This window comes from Octodon degus, unplaced genomic scaffold, assembly GCF_000260255.1.
Source record: "Octodon degus isolate 3935 unplaced genomic scaffold, OctDeg1.0 scaffold00056, whole genome shotgun sequence".
In the NCBI taxonomy this organism is placed as follows: domain Eukaryota; kingdom Metazoa; phylum Chordata; class Mammalia; order Rodentia; family Octodontidae; genus Octodon; species Octodon degus.
Window position 1 is genome coordinate 5,412,745 of NW_004524632.1, and position 19,100 is coordinate 5,431,844.

General features: G+C 58.1%; 1 protein-coding gene across 9 annotated transcripts in view; it reads right to left on the reverse strand.

The window, feature by feature from the left end:
• Window positions 1-19,100, reverse strand: part of Cacna1g (calcium voltage-gated channel subunit alpha1 G) — a 59,206-nt gene that overhangs the window by 8,640 nt on the left and 31,466 nt on the right. For 3 of the 9 annotated variants that reach the window (XM_004633604.1, XM_023717898.1, XM_023717899.1), the window contains exons 14-28: window positions 17,912-17,980; window positions 16,467-16,551; window positions 16,191-16,384; window positions 13,891-14,322; window positions 13,072-13,172; window positions 12,823-12,946; window positions 11,100-11,168; window positions 10,755-10,939; window positions 10,124-10,250; window positions 8,842-8,967; window positions 7,955-8,044; window positions 7,068-7,281; window positions 5,306-5,359; window positions 1,071-1,222; window positions 265-374 (exon numbers count right to left, since the gene is read on the reverse strand). In XM_004633604.1, coding sequence (XP_004633661.1) covers window positions 265-374; window positions 1,071-1,222; window positions 5,306-5,359; window positions 7,068-7,281; window positions 7,955-8,044; window positions 8,842-8,967; window positions 10,124-10,250; window positions 10,755-10,939; window positions 11,100-11,168; window positions 12,823-12,946; window positions 13,072-13,172; window positions 13,891-14,322; window positions 16,191-16,384; window positions 16,467-16,551; window positions 17,912-17,980 — 2,132 coding nt within the window. The remainder of the gene's footprint in view (window positions 1-264; window positions 375-1,070; window positions 1,223-5,305; window positions 5,360-7,067; window positions 7,282-7,954; window positions 8,045-8,841; window positions 8,968-10,123; window positions 10,251-10,754; window positions 10,940-11,099; window positions 11,169-12,822; window positions 12,947-13,071; window positions 13,173-13,890; window positions 14,323-16,190; window positions 16,385-16,466; window positions 16,552-17,911; window positions 17,981-19,100) is intronic. The other 6 variants (XM_004633606.2, XM_004633599.1, XM_004633596.1 and 3 more) reach the window with 3 other exon arrangements.

The window sequence follows — 19,100 nt, forward strand, 5'->3', positions numbered from 1 at the left end:
GGCATCAGACTCAGTGCCCTTCAGGGCCAGGCTAGGCTACATGGATTTCTAGCAGCCGGTGGCCTCTAAAGTCCTGTCTTGTCAGTCTTTCCCATCTCCCACTGCCTGGATGATATGCAAAGCACCCATCAGTCCTAGGTTGGGGGCTGGGTCCCAGGAAGAGTTAAGGAGGGTCTTTGGGCATTAGATCCATCTGGGTATTTCCCCAGGAGTCACAGTGACACCCCCAACCCCAGACTCCTACCCTCCCCTCTCTCCTATTACCTGTCCTGGAAGAACCTGCGGAAGCCAAAGGCCACCAGTTTGAAAACGGACTCCAAAACGAAGATGACGGTGAAGATGTAGTTGCAGATCTTCAGAGCTTCATCCAGGATCTGGCAGGGGAAGAGGGCAGGAGGCAGAGTCTCTGCAGGCCCAGGACAAGGCCTGCCTCAGCCCCTCCACCACCACACCTCCCAGATGTGGAGACAGGAGGGCTCATAAGGGACCTAATTCTCAGTTCCCACCATGAGGACTGACCACTGACCACCACCACAGGAGACATGAACAATCCAAACCTGTGCTAAAAGATCTCCTGTCTCCTTGAGAGATGGCAAGAAGACTGTATAAGAAAGTACCAGAAGGCCCAGCATGCTAGGCTTGCAAGGGGCTTTGCGCATTGCCAATTCCACCTCCCCATTGTACAGAGGGAAAAACCGAGGACAGCTGGGAGAGGATGACTGGAAAAGTGGCAAGATCACAGGTGAGATGTGGGGCTGGACATTTGCTATTACAAGGGCAGGTGCTGGTCTGCTGTCCACTCAATATCCAGAGCCCAGCACATACTGGACAATTAATAAAAATTCACTGGTGATGAAATGAGTTCTCATTTCTCAGCTGTGTGATCTTAGTCAAACCAACCCATCTCCTTGAGCCTCAGTGTCCTTCCTTATGAAAAAAGGATGATCGCTACAAGGAACCCATGCTGCGTACCAGCACTCACCTAGCAAAGAAATGCCCAGGCTCATGTGGTCCCAAGTAGGGGCCCCAGGCTGGGTGCCAAGGGCTAGTGACTGGTCACTCACTCTTACCTGGGGCTGCTGGTAATGTTCCATAGCCATGGTGACCACATTCAGCCCGATGACACCGGTGATGAAGAGGTCCAGGTAGTGGCTGGTACACAGGTGGTGGACAAGGAGCCGGAAGCGGGAGTAGTCGGAGTAGTAGGGCTTGCTCTGGGCTTCTGGGAGGGGTAGGGAGGAGAGTGCGACCATGTCAGCCCCCAACTCCCGCCCCCTGCCCCTCCCCGCGCAGCCCCTCCCAGCCACCAGCCTCTATGCCAGAGCCAAACATTCTGCGTCATCAGTGTCCTCGCCCTCCCCTCACTACCTTTTGCGGGGCAGTTCTCTTGGCAGGGCCCCTCCAAGCATCTGCTCTACCAGCTGCAGTCGGGGCGCAGGGTGGGTCAGGACATGCAGAGTTCCCCACCCCCATTAGACACCAGGTGAGCCCCCTTCCCCTAGGCAGCCTCCAAAATCACCAGCCCCCTCCTAATGACCTCGGAGTTCCGCAGGCAGTGAAGCCAGATCAGTAACATGAAATAAGCTGGTTTTATAGGGCTCAGACGGAGCTCTGTCAACCCTTCTCCCGGCTTGGCCCCTCGGGGAGCAGAGGGGATGACCTAGCATGGGATTTGCAGATAGAGCCAGAGATTGGAAATTGACATCTTCTTGGCCAGCTGCATTGAACCACCTCGGGGCCTCCGGGGACAGGGCATGGGTGTCCAGCAGTCTCATGCTGAGGAGGGCCATGGGGAGGGTGCGAGGCTCTGCCCTGTCCCAGATGCAACCTGGGAGGGCCCCCAACAGACTCACCCAGTTTCTAACAAGGCTGTGCCCAGCCTGCCCCTGGGTGGCACGAGAGAGCAGGCTGGGCTGGAAGTGCTGTCTGAGATCTGTCACAGGCATAGTGCTGCTCTTGTAATTAGCCAACCACTTAGTTATAAAAATCAGTGCCAGGAGGTGAGCCTGCACTTGGAGCCAGAGGTTACAGGGGCCCCTTCTCTGGGTGCTGAGGACGGGCCAGGCCAAGTGGGGGACACATGGCATTGGAGTGTGCGCACAGATTGGTCTCCGGGGCAGCCACAAGGAAGGCCGAGACTCCCCAAAGGGAGGCACAGGGCAGCCTCAGGTCCCAGACAGCCCTTCCCGCTCAGGTGGAAGCTCTCGCGCGGGAGCCAGCCATGAGGGCTGCAGCCTCTGAAGTTGGCTGGCTCAGGGTGGCGGGAAGCTTTGGGCCCAGGCTAGCTCAGATAGAACCATCCTTTCCCATGCAGGGGGCCACTTAGCAGAGGAGTAAACTGAGGCAGGGAGTAGCCTTGGGTGGGCCCCCACCGAAGGCCAAAGGAAGAAGTGTTGAGGAGCAGCTGCTCCGCTCCAGGCCTACCCAGCCCCTCTCTGCATCGGCCTTGAGGTGTGGATAACCAGGAGCACAGGGACCCTGACAGGGCCACGATGGGCCAGCCAAGTGGGCTTTGCAGGCTCAGAAAGCCCTCCAGACCCCCAGGAGTGGGGCTGGAGGGGCCCCAGATAGCGACAGCATGAGGCCACTGGTCATCCACACCCGATCGCAGAGGGTGGTCAGGCTGCTGGGCTTCTTCCTTCCTGCAGTACCACGAGAACCAGAGGGCGCTAGTCGCCCTGCATTGCCTTAGCAGCCGGAACTCTTTCTCTGCATTAATCTCCATAAATGCCGAGAGCACCAGATCCCATTATGCTAAAATATGAATGGAAAATTAACTAAAATGTTTGAATACAATTAGGTTAGAAAAAGCGGCTCCTTATTAGCCCCATTATTAGCGGAGACAATGTAGAGGGGAGGCTGGAAGAGAAAGGCCCTCCTCTCCCATCACCCCAGCCCCTGTGCAGGCAGCTCCAGGCCAATGGGAGCTGCTGCCACCACGGCTCTGCTTTCTGGCCTTGTTCTGAGAGCTGGGTGGCTCTGAATTCAGCCACAGGTCCCCTACACCTGGCCAGGAAGGGAGGGCAGGGTGGGACACCTGAGTGGGGCCTTTGCTTGTGGCCCTCCGTGCCAGCACCCCAGCCAAGGCCTGCAGGTGCTTGGCTCTCTCAGCCTCTCTAGTAGAGCACTGCATCTGGGCAGCCCCTATGCTGTAACCCAGCAAACCCGGCAGGACTCGAGCTTGCAGTCCGAGTCATGGCCACATCTCCTTGCCTCCCCCAGTACGAGCTGCCTTAGGTGGAGAACACACCAGAGGCGGATGTGGGCAGAAAGGCACTAGCCCCCTAGCAAGGAGTGAGGAGGAGGAGTGAGTGACAGCAACAGGCACAGGGAGTTAGTAGGGGTCATTGGGAGCCCAAGGCACAGCCGAGGCACAGGGCTGGAGAAGGGTGGTGGCAGCGAGAGGGAGGAAGGCAGGGTCACCTCCTGGGACACGGCTCCCCCAGCAGAGGCCTTGCCTTTGGCTGCTGTGGGTCCTGCCCGAGGGAAGGGTGGAGGGTGAGTAGAGATGGCTGCCACAGGTGGCTGAGGAGGCCTGGCCCCCCAGCAACCCCAAGTGTCTGGTCAGGCCTGTTCCCCTGGAAATCACTCTTCCCTTGTGCTTTGCCCTGGGTCTGGGGGGGTGGTTGACATTGTCCTCCATCGCCCCAAGAGCTGACTAGAAATACAGAACCCAGACCCCTCTCAGAGTACCAGGGTGGGGTGCAGGAACCCAGGTGCATAAGCTCTCTGGGTGATTCTGCAGAGCTCTGGGCTAGACCCTCCTGGGAACCCCAGGATGTGGGAAGAGGGTGATGGGATGTTCAGCACCCCTGTTCAAGATCTCTGGGTCCTCACTCGCAGCCAGTACCAACAGGATCAGGGTAGAAGGTCCTGGCATGCAGGTGCAGGAGAGAATAAGTAGTACTGACCGTGGGGTGAGTGTGTCAAACCCTGGGGTGATGGCTCCTGGGATGGCCCGTTTGATGGGGACCTCAGTGGGCCAGCCTGAGGCAAGGGTGCTGTTTAGGGGTGAGCATAAATGGACACATTTCAGCCTATAGTAGCCCCAGTGACCCATAAGGGAAAACCTGAAGGCCACTTCCTCCCATCCACCGCCACCCCACCCCTGCCCCCTAACACCTCAGGGATTCACAGAACAGCCTGACACAGAGACGTGTGTCAGCTCCACAACCCAGACACAAACCAGCCAGAGGCTCTGAGCCCCCAGAGAAATGATCTCTCAATGCAGAATACCTAGCACCCCTGGGAACAGGAGGTGTGGCTCTGCCAAGCCCATCAGCGATGATGACTGACCGGATAAAGGCCCGCAGGTTCCCCTCCCACCGGCCCCTGTGCCCCTGATCAGCCAGCCCAGCAGCCCTAGGGTGGCGCCTGGCAGCAAATGGTTCTCTCCCAGTCCAAGCCCTCGGCGGCCTCAGGAGGCAGCCACAGAAAGTCCCTTGGTTCTGTGCAGGATTTCTAAAAGCTTGGAAGAGTCAAACATTTGCCTGCGTTAAGACCCCACAGGCTAATTTAATAGCATAATGGCCCTTTCTTTTTTGCCATCTTTCAATGCGTAACCTTCTGTGGCCCAGAGCTCTGATCAGCAATAAGGCGTGCCTTTGATTAGTGCGATCGGTGAAACAGTCATTCAGGTGCTGTTAATTTCAGAGACAGTATTTCAAACTGGGGGGTCTGCAGGAGGAGGAGATAAGGGGGATCCCGAGGATAAACAGATAGGGAACCTGGGGGCTGTCAGGAGGGGAAGGGGACCAAGGCACCAGGGGAGGGCAGGAGGCACCGGGAGCCCTTCCCAGAGACGCAGCTCCTGGAGATAAGGACTTGACTTGCTCCCAAACATTCGGGGTTTTTTGGAAGAAGCTCATGGCCAACACAGGCCTCTGGTTCCCAATTCTTGCTGTTTGTAGCAATGACGTGGCCACCATGATTACTTGACTATTAATGAGCCTGTTCAATTATGCATCGTTACATTTTTAAAACAAATCCTTTCCTCTGCTCCTCTCGGCCTGCTCCCTCAGATCAAAGTCTCCCCTTCAGACAAGAGGAGACAGATTTGCAGCTCTAATAATCGAGCAATGGGAGCAGTACGGGGGTGCAGGGAGGAGGCAGCGGCAAGCCAGGGGCTCCACCAGGAGTCTCCTAGCAGAGGGTCCCCACTTAGCACAGGCCTGCTTCAGCCCCTGCCCTCTTGGGGGCCCCAGGGATCCCTAGCCTTGAACCCCACAGGACAGAATCAGGGAGCCATGGAGAGGGGCCAAGAGCATTTCCCCATAAACATGAGCCCACTCCCCAGACGCAGTACCTGACGCAGCGCTGGCTGTACTGCCGGAAGCAATTACATCGTCCAGCATTAGATCTAAAAGAATGAAACATGACATTGGTCATTGGCCGGCCCAGGCGTGCTGGGCAGGGCCCTTCATAGCTGGCTCCCCCTCAGCTCTGACCCTCACTCTGCCTACAAATGGGATGCACTTGACATGGGCAGCTGACTCAGTTAGGGCCCCGATTCAGGGGACACAGGCACTTGAGGAAGACTAACGATTCAGCTGGCTCACTGGGGTCATGGGGCTCGTGCAGGCCCTGGGAGGGGAGGGCAGCCTGTCCCCAGAACAGATGTCCTCTCTTGCTGCACCACGGCCTCAGCTGCACCTGAGCAGCGCCAGACCTCAGAAGGGGAGCCAGCTGGCTGGGCAGGGGGCATGGTACCTCCTGCCAAAAGAATTCCATCTGTAGATGCCCGGGAGAGGGAGACAGCCCTCTTGAAGGGAAAGAATGCAGGGTGCATGGAGAAGGGGTGGGACAGTGCCCTTGCTCAGTTTGGGACTCTAAGGAGGGACGGGATCCCTGGCCTAGATCTAGATAGCTGTGGGGGCTGATGAGACACAAGCACAGAGAATCGGGCTGTTCACGGCTGCCCTAGTGTCCCCTCCCAAGCAGTTCCTGTCTCTCAAAGACAGCGTTGGCCCTTCCCCCGCCCCGCGTGTGACTCCCACGTTGTCCCTTCTCCTCCAGGTGCCTATCAGAGGCTCCCCACAGCCCTGACTCGCCTGGTGGTACTCACTTTTCCACACACCACGCGGAAAACGCAGAGCCCTGCACGCATCTTAGCGGCGGAGGGAAGACCGCTTGTGAGAAGGTGGAGAGGAAGGGAAACCCACAGAGCCGACAGGGATAGACACAGAGACACAGAGGCTGGGAACCCACACAGACACGTGGAGGAAGTGGGCTGTGGCGGAGAGAAAGGCTCGGAGACCAGCTCACAGACGCGCTCACAGGAGCGCGGACCGCCGGCTGGGAGCCAGGTGCTCGCGCACCTGCGGCCGCACCACTACCGGAGCGGAGCAGCTCCTGCGGCCGCCGCGCACACCCTGCGGCCCAGGGCGTCTCCTCCCGCCACTCAGCAGCTCTGTGGCGCTGAGGCACCAGCAGGGATGACACGAGGCTCACCCACCCCTTGCAGCGAATGCTGGGAGCACAGGGGAGGGCATGAGGGTCACTGTGAGCCAGGGGGCATTTTCTTCCTGTTCTTTTAGTTTGGCAAAAGCCAGGACAATCCGGGCAGTTGGATTGGACTTAAGGAGAGAGGGCTGAGCCACTGTCCCTTTGTGGGTCCTGCTGATGTCTTGCTCAGCAGCTACTGAACCAGGCTGGCAGAGGATCAAGAGGCTTGCTAGGCAACCTCCCGTGGGGTGGGCTGGGCTGGCACCAGTGCCATCCCGGGTCACTGCTCACCAGCGCTGGGCAATGTGGCATCAGGTTCCCAAGCCCTGAGGCTCTCTGAGACTCGCACTGAGAGGCCATGCGCCAGCTCCCACCCGGGGAGCCTGAGCCTGAGCCTGAGACCTGGGAGCCGGCGGGGGAGGGGGAGCAGTCGTCCCCCGTGGACCGGGTCTGCTCCATGCGGGCTCTAAAGGCGGACATGCTGCTGGCGGAAGGAGATGAGGAAAGGGGTGGGAGCAGCTTCTCCCGCCCCTAGCCCCAGCCCCAGCCCCCAGCCCCCAGCCCCCTGCCGCGGCAAGGCCAAGGTCAAGCACGACCCAGAGAGATGTGGAAAGACTACCGACCGGCCATCTGCTTCTCCTTACTCCTTCTCTTTTTCTCCAGCCTCCGAAGCCGCTTCTCCTCCCGCCGCCGCGCCTCCTCCTCCTCCTGGTGCTGCCGGCACTTGTGGAAGTTCTCCACCACCACGCCCACAAACATGTTCAGGACGAAGAAGGCCACGATGAGCAGGAAGGAGATGAAGTACAGCAGCATCCAGGGATTGTGGTTCATGATGGGCTGGCGGGAGTAGGAAGGACAGGCGGGGGAGGGGGCGTCAGCCCGAGGGAGGCCTGTGGCACAGCCTAAGCTCCAGGCCTGAGGCCCTGAGGCCCGCGCAGATGGTGGGATGGCGGGGCTTCGCGTTAGGCAGTAGGGTGGGGTGGGGACGGCAAAGGGAGATACTCTCCACCCATCCTGGGCTGAGGCTGTGCTTTTCCTGGGTAGCTAGAGTTCTTTTCTTTTTTTTTCCTTGTGGCTGGCTCTGCCTGCCCTGGAGGCGGGGCCGGCGCGGTACTTGGTGCCAGGAATCCAACCGCAGTCCCTACGCTCTCCTAAGCAGGCGTTTTAGTCCGTTGAGCTATCTCGCCGGTCCCCAAGTGCACCGATTTTTAAATGCTCATTACTAATTACAAAACATTTAAATATGCATCGGGCCAATAACACAGAGCCAGATCTGGCTCACAGGTCAACAATTACAGCCCTGCTATGTGACCCTCTCCAATGTCACCCTTGCTAGACTGTTGTTTTGCGACCGGTTCACGCTATGCAGCACACGCTTGTCTTGAGCTCACTTTGTAAGTCAGGCTGGTCTCGAACTCGCAACAGTCGTGCCTCAGCCTATCGAGTGCCGAGATAGCCAGTGTTTTGCAGTGCTGCGCTTGGCATCAGCTCCTGCCCACCTCAGCCTCACCTGCTGGTCCACGCCCACAGCATCCAGACCATCGTACATGATGTCCACCCAGCCGTCCTTGGAAGCCAGCACAAACAGGGACATCAGGGCCTGCAGGGGAGGGGGGCAGAGAAGAAGGAGATGGGCCACTTGCACATCTAGAATGTATGGTTATCTCCTGGCAGCAGCCTTGGAGTGCCCAGTCCTTGCAAGGTCAGGCCAGGGTCATACCCCTCCCCCAGGAGCACTCTCTGTCTCCGGGCTCCATGGCTGGCCCAAAGCCACGAGAAATGACCACAGTCTCTGACTTCAGCCAGGTAAGGAAAGGGACCCCAGAGCCCTGGGAATTCAGACACCAAAGCCAGCCAAACTGAGTAAGCCACTTCCCCCTTTATACTTTTGTGTGTGCAGATGTGGAGTATAAAGAAACTGTGTGGCAAAAACGTAGCCGACCACATAAACAAACGCACAGCACATCGTTGCTTTCTACCTCTACACTGAGGCCATGGAGATATTATGACCCCATTCGCCGGCTGATAAAACTGAGGCCCTAGCGGGACAGCTGCCTGAGGGCAATGGGCTGACAAATGGTGTTCCTTTGACAAATGATTCATAGGCTGCCTGCCTCCAGTGTGATGTGTGCTTGCTGCTCTGCCATGTGGCATGGTGGCCCTGGGTGGGTCTCCATACTCTGTGGGCCCACATGACTCTTCAGGGGAGCTAAGGACCCTGCGGGCTGCGTGGCTGGACCTGTGGGGTAGACTGAGCCTGGTGGTTACGCAGGCAGGGACTGGTCTCTGGGGTCGCCCATCTCTATGACCAAGTGCGTCTATCTTACTCAGCACAATGGACTTGCACCTCTTCTGGACTCCTGCCCGCTCCACCCCACCACCAAGCCTGAGACTCACCTGGCCAAGGTTGTCAAAGTTGTACTTGTGCCGCACCCACCGGTAGCTGGCCTCAGCACAGTCTGACTTGTTGGTAATGTTCCTGGTGTCCTCGCCCTGGCATACAAAGAACTTCCCTTTGAAGAGCTGGAAGCACATGTATGGCGGGGGCAGAGAGAAGTGAGCTGTGCTCCAGAAAAGCAGGACTCCCCAGCCCTGGGCCTGCAGGGTTTGGGCACATCCTGGAAGGGGGTACTCAGGTCTGTCCCTGGGTTTCCCTCTGCCCTTGCAGAGCGTCTGGTGGGTGGCTGAAAAGGTGCAGGAACCCAGGTCTGTCTGGAAAGTTCACCCCCATTCCAGTGTAGACCCGGCCAGGACGGCTGGAGGGTAGGTGGGAAGTGATGAGGGGAAGGAGGATCCAGGGCCCAAGTGAGCAGCTTGGGACAGACCTAAAGCCACCAGAAGAGCCCCAGGACTGGACTCAACAATAGCCTGCTCTCCCAGGAGGCTGGGAGGTGGGGATGGAAGGCTCTCCACTGGGCTTGCATAGGGTGGGGGGCCTAGCAAAGAGGCTCCACATAGCCTTGGCAAATGTAGCCTGGCCCCTAGGGTTGGAGAATTTCTAGGAAACCCAGGGACAGCCCTTCCCCAGGGCACAGTGGACATCCTGGGAACCACAGGAAGAAGGGAAGGGGTGGGGTGGTAGCTACCAGGAGTTCCCACACCACCCCAACAGTCATCTGTCTGCCCTGCATCTGGAACAGGGACACTGAAAGATGAAGACAGGGTGGAGGGGCTCCCTGGTTCCCTGCGGCGGGTGCTGAATGCTGCAGCCAGCTCTGGCTCTTTTACCTCCAAAGCCAAATTTCCTCCCTGGGCCAGAAGCCAGGTTTCCCCCACAACCCCCACTTCCTGCCTTGTCTGGGGTCTGCACTCGCCTGCCTGCCAGCACGCTGCTAACCTGGCCCAGCTGTCTGGGCCCTGAATCCCCAGGCCTGGCGCACAGCCTGCCTTGCTCAAGTGGGGAAGGAAGGGAGGAGATCCCAGAGTTGGGGCGCAGGCCAGCATCTGCATCTGCCCAGGGAGAGCGGTGGGGGAGGGACAGCCCCTGTGGCTACCTTGGGCCTGGAGCTTCTCTGAGGCCACCTCCCCTGAGGGCCTCTGCTCAGTTCCCTGAGGTGAATGGGCTAAGCCCAGGGAAGAAGGGCTCCTAATTGCTTTCTGGCAGCAGCTTGAACATCAGGACTGAGAGGGGAGGACTGTTGGTCCTCAGGCTTTCATGGACCCCTGGAGCCCCACACACCTGTACCCCCAGGATGCCAAAAATGATGAAAAAGGCACAACAGATGACCACAATGTTGCCGATGGGCTTCAGGGAGGACATCAGTGTCTCCACCACCAGCTTCAGCCCCTGGGCCCGGCTGATTACCCTGGGGAGTACAGCGAGGGGGGTGAGAGGGTTTCCTCACCTAGCTCCTACCCCGACCTAGGCTCACTGTGCAGAACCAAACCTTCTTTTCAGGAGACCCTCCATGGGGACCCTCAGCCTTAATCCCTTCAGACAGGTTGCGGACACCCCCACTTTCAGGATGGCAAGTGCATTCCCTGGTCAGGCTGGGAGTGGGGAGGATTCCTGGGAATCACGTATCCTCATGGGTAGGGATCCTACCCTCATGGGTAGGGATTCCCCCAGGGAATGAACGCTTCAGCTGGAGGCCATTGAGTCCTGCCTATGACCCCTTATGGTGCCCCAGAAGGGCTGAGGACACCACACATCCCATCACACAGGTGGCCCTGAGAAACAGGTCTCTTTTAGGAAAGGAGGGTCACAATGTCTTGGAGAGAAAACACTACGACTGTGAATTCAGTGGGGGGACCCGGCAACAGGAGGTATCCCCAATGCGACCAACTTGTGGGTAGAGTGGGGGGGTCACCTGAGCGGGCGCAGGGTCCGCAGCAGCCGCAGCACCCTCAACATGCCCAGGATCTTGGTGCCGCTGTCGGAGACCATGGACACCAGGATGTCAATGACGGAGATGAGCACAAGCAGCCCGTCTAGCACATTCCAGCTGCTGCGCAGGTATGCCTGCTCCCCGAAGCACCAGCCCAGCGCCACCACCTGGGGACCACAGCCACCTGGTTACTGGCCACCCTCCCTGCAGTCCCAACCCTCCCTCCATGGCAGCGGCCCCCGGCCCTCCCACCCTTCCTGAGTTCTACCATCTCCACGCCCACCAGGAAGCAGGGGGCCCAAACCAGCGCCGATAGCCGGACGTCACCTTCACTGTCATTTCAGCCAGAAAGACAGCGGTGAAGATGTAGTTGGAGAGGGTCAGGAAGATGCGTTCCTGCAGGAGAGAGAGGCAGGTGCTGCCCGCCGGGACCCCTTGCAGCAGGCCAGGTTTGCACATAGAAACCAAAATCTGCTTCAAGCATTTGACACAGAAATAACCTGCACCCCGTGCAACAACACAGACTGCTCCCCATGGACTCTGCCTGTGTCTGGCACGCGCGTGCGTGTGTGCGCACACACACACACACAGGGGTGCTGCACAAGGCCCGCCCATAGCTCTGGGGACAGTCCTGCCCCTGTCTTGGACCACAACCTCCCCAGCCACATGGCCGGAAAGCAACACGCTCTGCACTGCAGTGCTCTTATCCAAGCCCCAAATCCCATGCCCCATTCCCTGATTCCTTCTTGAAACTGGAGCAAGATTAAATGTGCTCTCTGACCCCCGTCTGCCACACTACCTCCTCTCCTGCTTTCCTGCTGTGTGTCCCAGAAACAGCGCGGCAGGCACACTAGGGGCCTGAGTACAGAAGACAGTGCCTCCTCGGGCACCACCATTATGCCAGGCATGGACGACCTAGTGCCTGTGAGCTGAGGTCATTCCTGGTGGCCAAGAGGGGCTCTGGAGATGGCTGGAGGTGACTGGCAGCTTGAGTGTGAGAGTGAGTGGCAGAGAAGGGGCAGACGTAGAGCAGGCGTGGTGACAGCCCTGGAGCCAGAGGGACTGAGTGGGAAGGTAGGCACGGTGACAAACTTGGCACAGCGCCCAGGGGCTTGTTGAGGGGTGGCCAGCTTAAGCAGGGTCTCCCCAGTGCTGGCCCATACTTACCCACCAAGGCCCAGGCCAGCCCCTTCCATTCCTGGGGCTCCCTGCAGCCCCACCCTGGCCTGGCTGGAGCCCACCCTAATGCAAAACAGAAGACCCAATAGCTCTGAAATCCAAACAATGATGTGGGAGGTGGCAAGGAGAGATGAGGGGGGACCTCGGGCCACCTCCAAGCCAGTGCTGTAAAATACCATGGGGGGAAGCAGGGCCACCCCGCCCAGCCTTCTAGGGCTTGAACTGCTGCCAAAGGGAGGGGCCGAGACCCAGGGCTGGGAAGGGATAGCTCCTGGAATGGCTAGCCCCTTCCTTAAGAGGTGAGGTCCCTAGGCACAGTGGCTAGCACCCAGGCCCCTGGTCTCCCACCCTCCTGGGAAGGACTGAGTTCAAAGCCAAGTAGAAGTGACCAATTTGCCCCTCCATGGCCCCAGAAAGCCTACTTATTTGTGACCTGGCAGGACCCCAAGGAGCAAAGAGCAGCTGTCTATCCTGCAGTGCACCACCCACAGGCAGCCTAGGCGGGCTTCTCCCCAGTGGCTCCTCTGGCCTTGGCTGTAGGTAGGGTCCATCTCAGGCTGAATGGCTCCAACACTCCAGGACTCACACATGCGTGTACCCCACAAGCCTCTGGCTTGGGAGCACAAGCCATCTATACATAGCCCGGGCGCACAGGACACCCAGCAAGGCTCGTGTGTCAACACAGGGGAAAACTGTGGCAGAAAAAGACACAGAAGGCATCTTGGAGAGCCAAGAGGAAGGGCTAGAGTCCAAGAGTCCTGAGGGCAGGGCGCTGTCGGGGCCTCCTTGCCTCCCTAGCTGAGTGCAAAGCCGGCAGGCGTCTGGCATGGAACAGCACACCACAGCCATGCTTACAGTCCCGGGGACTCACAGCGCTGTGGGGGTCAATTTTGGGGCGCTCCATGGCAATGGTGATGCAGTTGAGGAAGATGATGACAAGGACCACGTGGTCAAACATCTTGTGGGTGATGATCCGGTGACACAGGAGGCGGAACCTGCTCCAGATGTTGGGGGAGACGTCACTGCACCTGCCCAGCCCAGGCCCCAGCTGCTTGAGCTCTTACTCCGGGCAGCCCTGGGCAGCAAGGCGGGGTGTGGGCCAGGGCTCCTCTCCCACTACCTGGACTGAGGGGGGAAGATGTAGGCCGACCAGGAGTCCCGTTCGCGGCAGCAGGCGGGTAGCCGGGCCCGGATCCAGCCCCGGATCCGTTCCCCTTTGCTCTGCGTAAGGAACGGTAGACCTGAGTGGGACCAGGCCTTGGGACCCTGGCCTGGCATGCACTCCACCCTAAGCCCACCTGCTCCAAGCCGAGCCGTGCACAGCCTCTCCTCCCCTGCACCCGCTTCTCGCGGGTTTTCTCTTTCTACTGCTCCTGTCCAGCCCTCACTGGTCCTCCCACCCGGCCTGGAAGCCGCATTAATTATCAAGCATGGCTCCCGTCCCTGTCTGCACACACACCTGGGCTGCGGAGACACCAGGCCCTCTGCTCACATGCCAACCCTGCATCCCAGGTCCCCGTGCCCATCCCTAGGGCGGGGTGGGATGGGTGGAGGAGGGGCTTGGGGAGAGAGAATGGGTGAGGACAGGCTGGAAATCAAGGCTTGTGACAAGGTCCAGAAGAGGAAGAGGGACAGGAAGGGGACATCAGTTTAGAGAGATGAGTGATGGGTCTTTCTGAGTCACAGGGACAGCCATGAAAGATTCATACTCATCTGCCTGAAACCATTCGTATCCACCAAGGATGGCAGTGCCGCAGCCCCAGGCATGACAAGGACCTGGGCTCAGCAGGGCAGCAGGGGGCTGCTGCTTGCACACGGGCTAGGACCCCTTATGATCCCCTGAGCTCAGAACCATAGCTCCCATGTACCCTGCCGGGCTGGCCACAGCTGTCCTTTCTCAAGGTCAGGCCTGAGGTCACTGTGCCCATGTGGGCCTCACCAGGTTGCCCTCATCATCGCCATCATCGCCATCCAGCGGGGGGTCATCAGGCCGCAGGGCATGGGTCAGGCGCCCGGAAGCCGATTTGCCATTGCAGTCCTGGTGCTCAGAGGCAGAGCTCCGGCTGCTGGCCGTGCGGTGCAGCCCGGGCACCTGCAGTGTGTCTGGCAGGTCGAAGGAGCTCTTGGCCTCCCGCTCCAGGGAGCCCCTCGGCCGGCGGTCACTGCCTGCTGGGCTGGCCCGCTCCTCCTCTGAGCTCTCATCTTCATCCTGGCTTTCCCGGCCCTCACCAGACAGCAGAGACCTCCGCTCCCCGCTAGGGCTCCGTCGCTTCAGACTGGGGGCTCGGCCCAGGCTGTTGCGGCTCGAGCGCCTGCTGGTCCAGCTGCTGGCTGCACTCCAGGGGCTGTGTGGGGAGCTGCGGGTGCTGGGCTGTAGGGTGAGCAGAGCAGGAGGGGCCTCAGCAGGGCATAGGGCCCTGTACCCCTCACACACATCCCTGTCCTGTGGCATCCCTGGTGTGATGCTGGGTGCTGGCCAAGGTGTGAGCAGGAGCACTGGACTCCGGCCTGGTTCAGATCCTGGCTCACTCCCACTCGGCTGTGACCCGCAAGTCGCTGCATCTCTCTGTGCCTCTGTTGCTTGTATGTGATGTACACACACAATAATACTCATTCTTCATTTAGTCGGTGAGCGAAGCATCACGGCTAAGAGGCGGCATAAAATAGCAGCAGGGAGAAACCCAGCTCAACGGCAAGAAAACAACCCAATTTAAAAAATGTTTGGGATAAAAAGGATCTGAACAAATACTGCTCAAAAGACACAGACACAGCCAACAGGTATACATAACCAAAATGCTCAACATCACTGATCATCAGGGAAATAAAAATTAAAACCACAATAGAATGTCACTTCCCACCTGTCAGGATGGCTGTCATCAAAAAGGATGTGGAGAAAAGGGAGCCCTGTACGCTGTTGGCGCTGTGTAAATTAGTGCAGCCTCTATGGAAAACAGTACGGGGGTTCCTCAGAAAACCAAAAATAGAACAGTGCTACGATACAGCAATCCCATATCTGGATATATATAAAAAGAACATCCGCGTCCACTGCAGCACTATTCACAGCACAAGGTATGGGGCATGGCATGCGTGCCCAGGTGCTAATCTGACAGGACTATTCCAACTTTCACAAGGAGATTCTGTTATCTGCATTAAGTTGGACAGACCTGGGGGATTACTGTGCTAAGTGAAATAAGCCTTGCAGAGATAGAGGCCACAGGGTCTCACCTCTATGTGGAATCTAAAACAGAGAAGTAAGAAATGGAAGGATGATTTGTAGGGATTGCAGGGATGGGAATGGGAAGATGCTGGGCAAATGGTACAAAGCTTCACTGAGACAGGAGGAACACATTTTTGAGGTCTGCTGCTAGCATGACTATAAGAAAAAGATGAGGTGATGCATATGTTAACTAGCTTGATTTAATCATGCCATAATATCTATATGTATCAAAGCATCACATTTTATCCCATAGACAGAATTATTTGTCTATTAAAAGTGAAATCTTAAAAATAAATGCATAAAACATGAGCATGGGCTGGTACAACAGCTCTGCGGACTAAGCGCCTGCTTAGGCAAGCACAGGGACTAGGGGTCGATCCCCAGCACCACAGGCCATGCCAGCCCTGCCCCCAGGCCTGCGGAACCAGCCACTGAGACCAGGTGTGGTGGTGCACACCTGTAATCCCAGTGCTGGGGAGGCTGAAAACAGGAGGATCACTATGAGTCCGAGCTGCGTAGTGAGACCCTATACCAAATACATAAGAATAAATAAATAAAAAGAAAAACATGAACATGTGGGTGGTTGCACCGGCCTCCTGGACTAACAGGTCAGCTCTGACCCTGGCCTTAGCCGTCTACAAAATAGGGGGTGATGACAGCGGTTGCCTCATGGTGCAGTAAGGGTTAAATGCATCTAAGCAGGTCTGCCACAGATCTAACTGGGAGCTAGATAAGGGCTGATTTTTCAGGCAAGAGGAAGGAGGGGCACCCCAGGCCCATTTTATACAAGAGGCTCTGAGCGGGTTGAGAGCTTGCGCCTTGCCCACGGCCACATAGGGAGGGGGCGGCTGAGACAGGGTCAGAGCCCTGCTCTTTCTCCTCCAAGGCTGGGACTCAGGGCTCAGCCAGCCCCACAGGCCCTTCTGGTCCATGGCCCAGGGCTGTCCCCTTTGGACTGTCTGTCCTTTTGCCTCCTGTCCTCCTAGTATCTCCCACCGTGGGCACCCACAAGCACCCCCTACCGGTGACTTCATGTCATGGGTGGCCCCAGGCTCGGCAGATCCGCTGCTGCTGGTTCGGCAGGACCCAGAGCCCAGAGCCTCCCCCAGGCCCGTGCTGGAGCTCTTGGGCAGTGACATGGGAGTGGCGGCTGTGTGGATGATGAGTGGTGGCAACAGGCCCTTCCGCAGCTCCGGGTGCTGTCCCAGGGACACCACTGCACAGAGAGAGAGAATGAGGGCCTGAGTCCACTTGGGGCTGGTGCAGGGCCAGAGCCTGGGCCCCCAACAGGTACTCACGGGCCAACCGCTTCTTCCTGTCCCCACTGCCATCCACACTGGGTGAGAAGAAATCGGGTTCGGACTCGGACTTGGTGGCATCTCCCTAGGGTTGTGGAGCAGGAGGCCATCAGTGTCCTGGCTGGCCAGGGGTTGCTGAGGTAGACCGAGGACTCCCTCTCCTCACACGCACACACCACATAGAGGCCACGGGACCAGAAACCACGGCGCGAGGCATGCACTGGTGCGGGCAACACTACCCAGGCTCAGGGCCACGGCATCACACTTCAGAACAGGCTGCACCTCACCCAACTCCACCACGCAGCCAGCCTGGCTGCAGCCAGGTGGCTGGCTGTGGGAAGAAGAGGTGGCCATGTGGGCAGGTGGTACAGACCGGAGGGCCTGGGACCCGGCTAAAATGGAAGCCTCAACTCCAACAGTCTATAAGAGGCCCGTGTCTTCCCTCCCTCTCACCCCTGTCCCAAGCCCCAGACTCAGGGACCCCAGAAGAAAACAGGAAGACCCCAGCCATTGCAGCTCAGCCCATAGGTGCCACTTGAGACCCTCCACTTCTGCCCCCACCATCCCTGGCCCTGTTTTTACTTCTGTCCCTGTCTCTGGGATACTTTTTTCTTCCTTCTTAGCAGGTCAGTAGGTTCCCCAGTAATTATACACTTCTCCTTAAGAAGTTATTAAAAAATACTTGATTGCTACTTTTGATAAGGACATAAATATTGGGTAATTGGCATCTCAGGGGATCGTTTTTATTAACTCAGTTTACATCCCTAACGAGGCCTTTAATTATCAAGCGGGCTCTCCGGGGGGCTGCTTAGGATGTGAGGCACCATGGGGTCCTGTGGGGATCCTGGCTTCGCCCCAAATTCCAGTGCCAGTGCAGGGAAGAGCAGGGGGTGGGGGACTGGAAGAAGAGGTGCCTGAAGGACCCAGAGATTCAGGGATGGATTAGAATCCTGGCACCCTTGATCCCCAACTCCTCCAAAGACTTGTCCTGAGCTGAGACAGTTTGTGGGGTCTCCAATGGGGGTCTGCAGGGGGTGGTGGTGGTGAAAAGGAGAGTGTGTGGGAGGATGTTCCATGGCCATGGGTCTTGAGCCTACTGAGGCCGGGCATCTGGGGTTCTCCAGGACCCCAGCGTAGGGGGTCATGTGCACACAGGGTGCCCCACATATGCGCACACAGAGGATTCTAAGTCCCTTCCTTCTCCGGCCTGGCAGGGATGGGAACGTGCCCTTGGAGGGTTGATGGGGCTCAAGGCCAGGAGGCTCCTCCCTTCCGTGTCCTCACGGGGGGAAGGGACTTAAAATCGAAGCAAACCTCACGACACCAATGGCCACCATGGCTATCACAGGTTGTACAGCAGCTGAGCGTGAACGCGAGCACATAGACACGGAGGCAGAGTGGGGGACACGGGGCACGGGGCATGCGACTCGGGAGCGCGTACCTACCCCCTGGGAGTCGACAGGCAGCTGAATACAGCTTAACTGTCCACTCGCATCTTCCCGTTTGCTGATTTCCTACAGGGAGAGGGGGAGGTGGGGAGGGCTGCTGGTCACAAGCGCTCAGGCCTCCAAACATCGGCCGTGTCCAAAGAGCAAAGACAGAAGCGGGGTACACACCCCACAGCGGAGGAGGAATGAGACACGGCCGGATAGGGCATGGGACGGGATGGCCTCCTGGAATTCAACTCCAGGCCCCCAGGCCAGAATGTACCTGAAGTGGGGGCGGAGGCAAGGAAGGCTCAAGCCCCCCCCAACCCTGCTCCTAGTAATGACAGCCACCATGCATGGAAGGTGTGTAGGCAGCCTGCAACAGCTGCGGGTCATACCACGTGCACAGGAAGTACAGCCACTGTGGCCATCTCAGGAGGAGACACCTGAGGCCCGGAGAAGTGGACAAAGGTGCCCGAATCACAGGTGGGCCTTGAACCTGCACCCTAGGTTCAGACTACAGCAGCCTTCTCTCTGGCTTTGAGGCAGGGAGTGAGAGGACAGCTGGGAGGACAGGGAGGAGGAGCGGACAAAAGCTAAGATGGGGCCTCAGCATGGAGTGGAACCAGGCCTCTTCTTGGCCCAAACACCTTCAAGCCAGAACGGATCCAGCCGCTCGGTGTGGAATGGGATGTGACATGTAACCCCGACAACGGCTATGATGTTGTTTGGTATCAATTAATGGCTGCACACAGAGCCCACTACCTGTTCATTTAATTAAGTGTGTGGATGATAAATATACAGGAATCCAGGCACTGCCCCCTGCAAGTTGGGAAATCAACAGCCAGGCAGGATCTGTCTCCAGGGGGTGGCCCCTCTTGGCACAGTGGCAGGGCCAGCAGGAGGCTACCCTTGAGGTCTCCTGCTGGCAAAGTCCACCAAGACAGGAACAACCACCCCTCCACCAAGGTGGGTTGTCTTATTGGTGAAAACAGAACAGAATTCCAGGCCATCATGGCAGCAAAGCCAGGCTCCCCTGCCAGACCATAGTGCCTCCTGGAACCCCACAACGGAGAGGCAGGCATTTCTGGATGTGTCCAGGTCACGGGAACCAAATAACCCTGTGACCCACGCATGCCACCACATGCAGGACAACAGAGCAGCAAGGCTAGCCCCTGACATGGGCACTCAAGGCCACAGCAGCCGC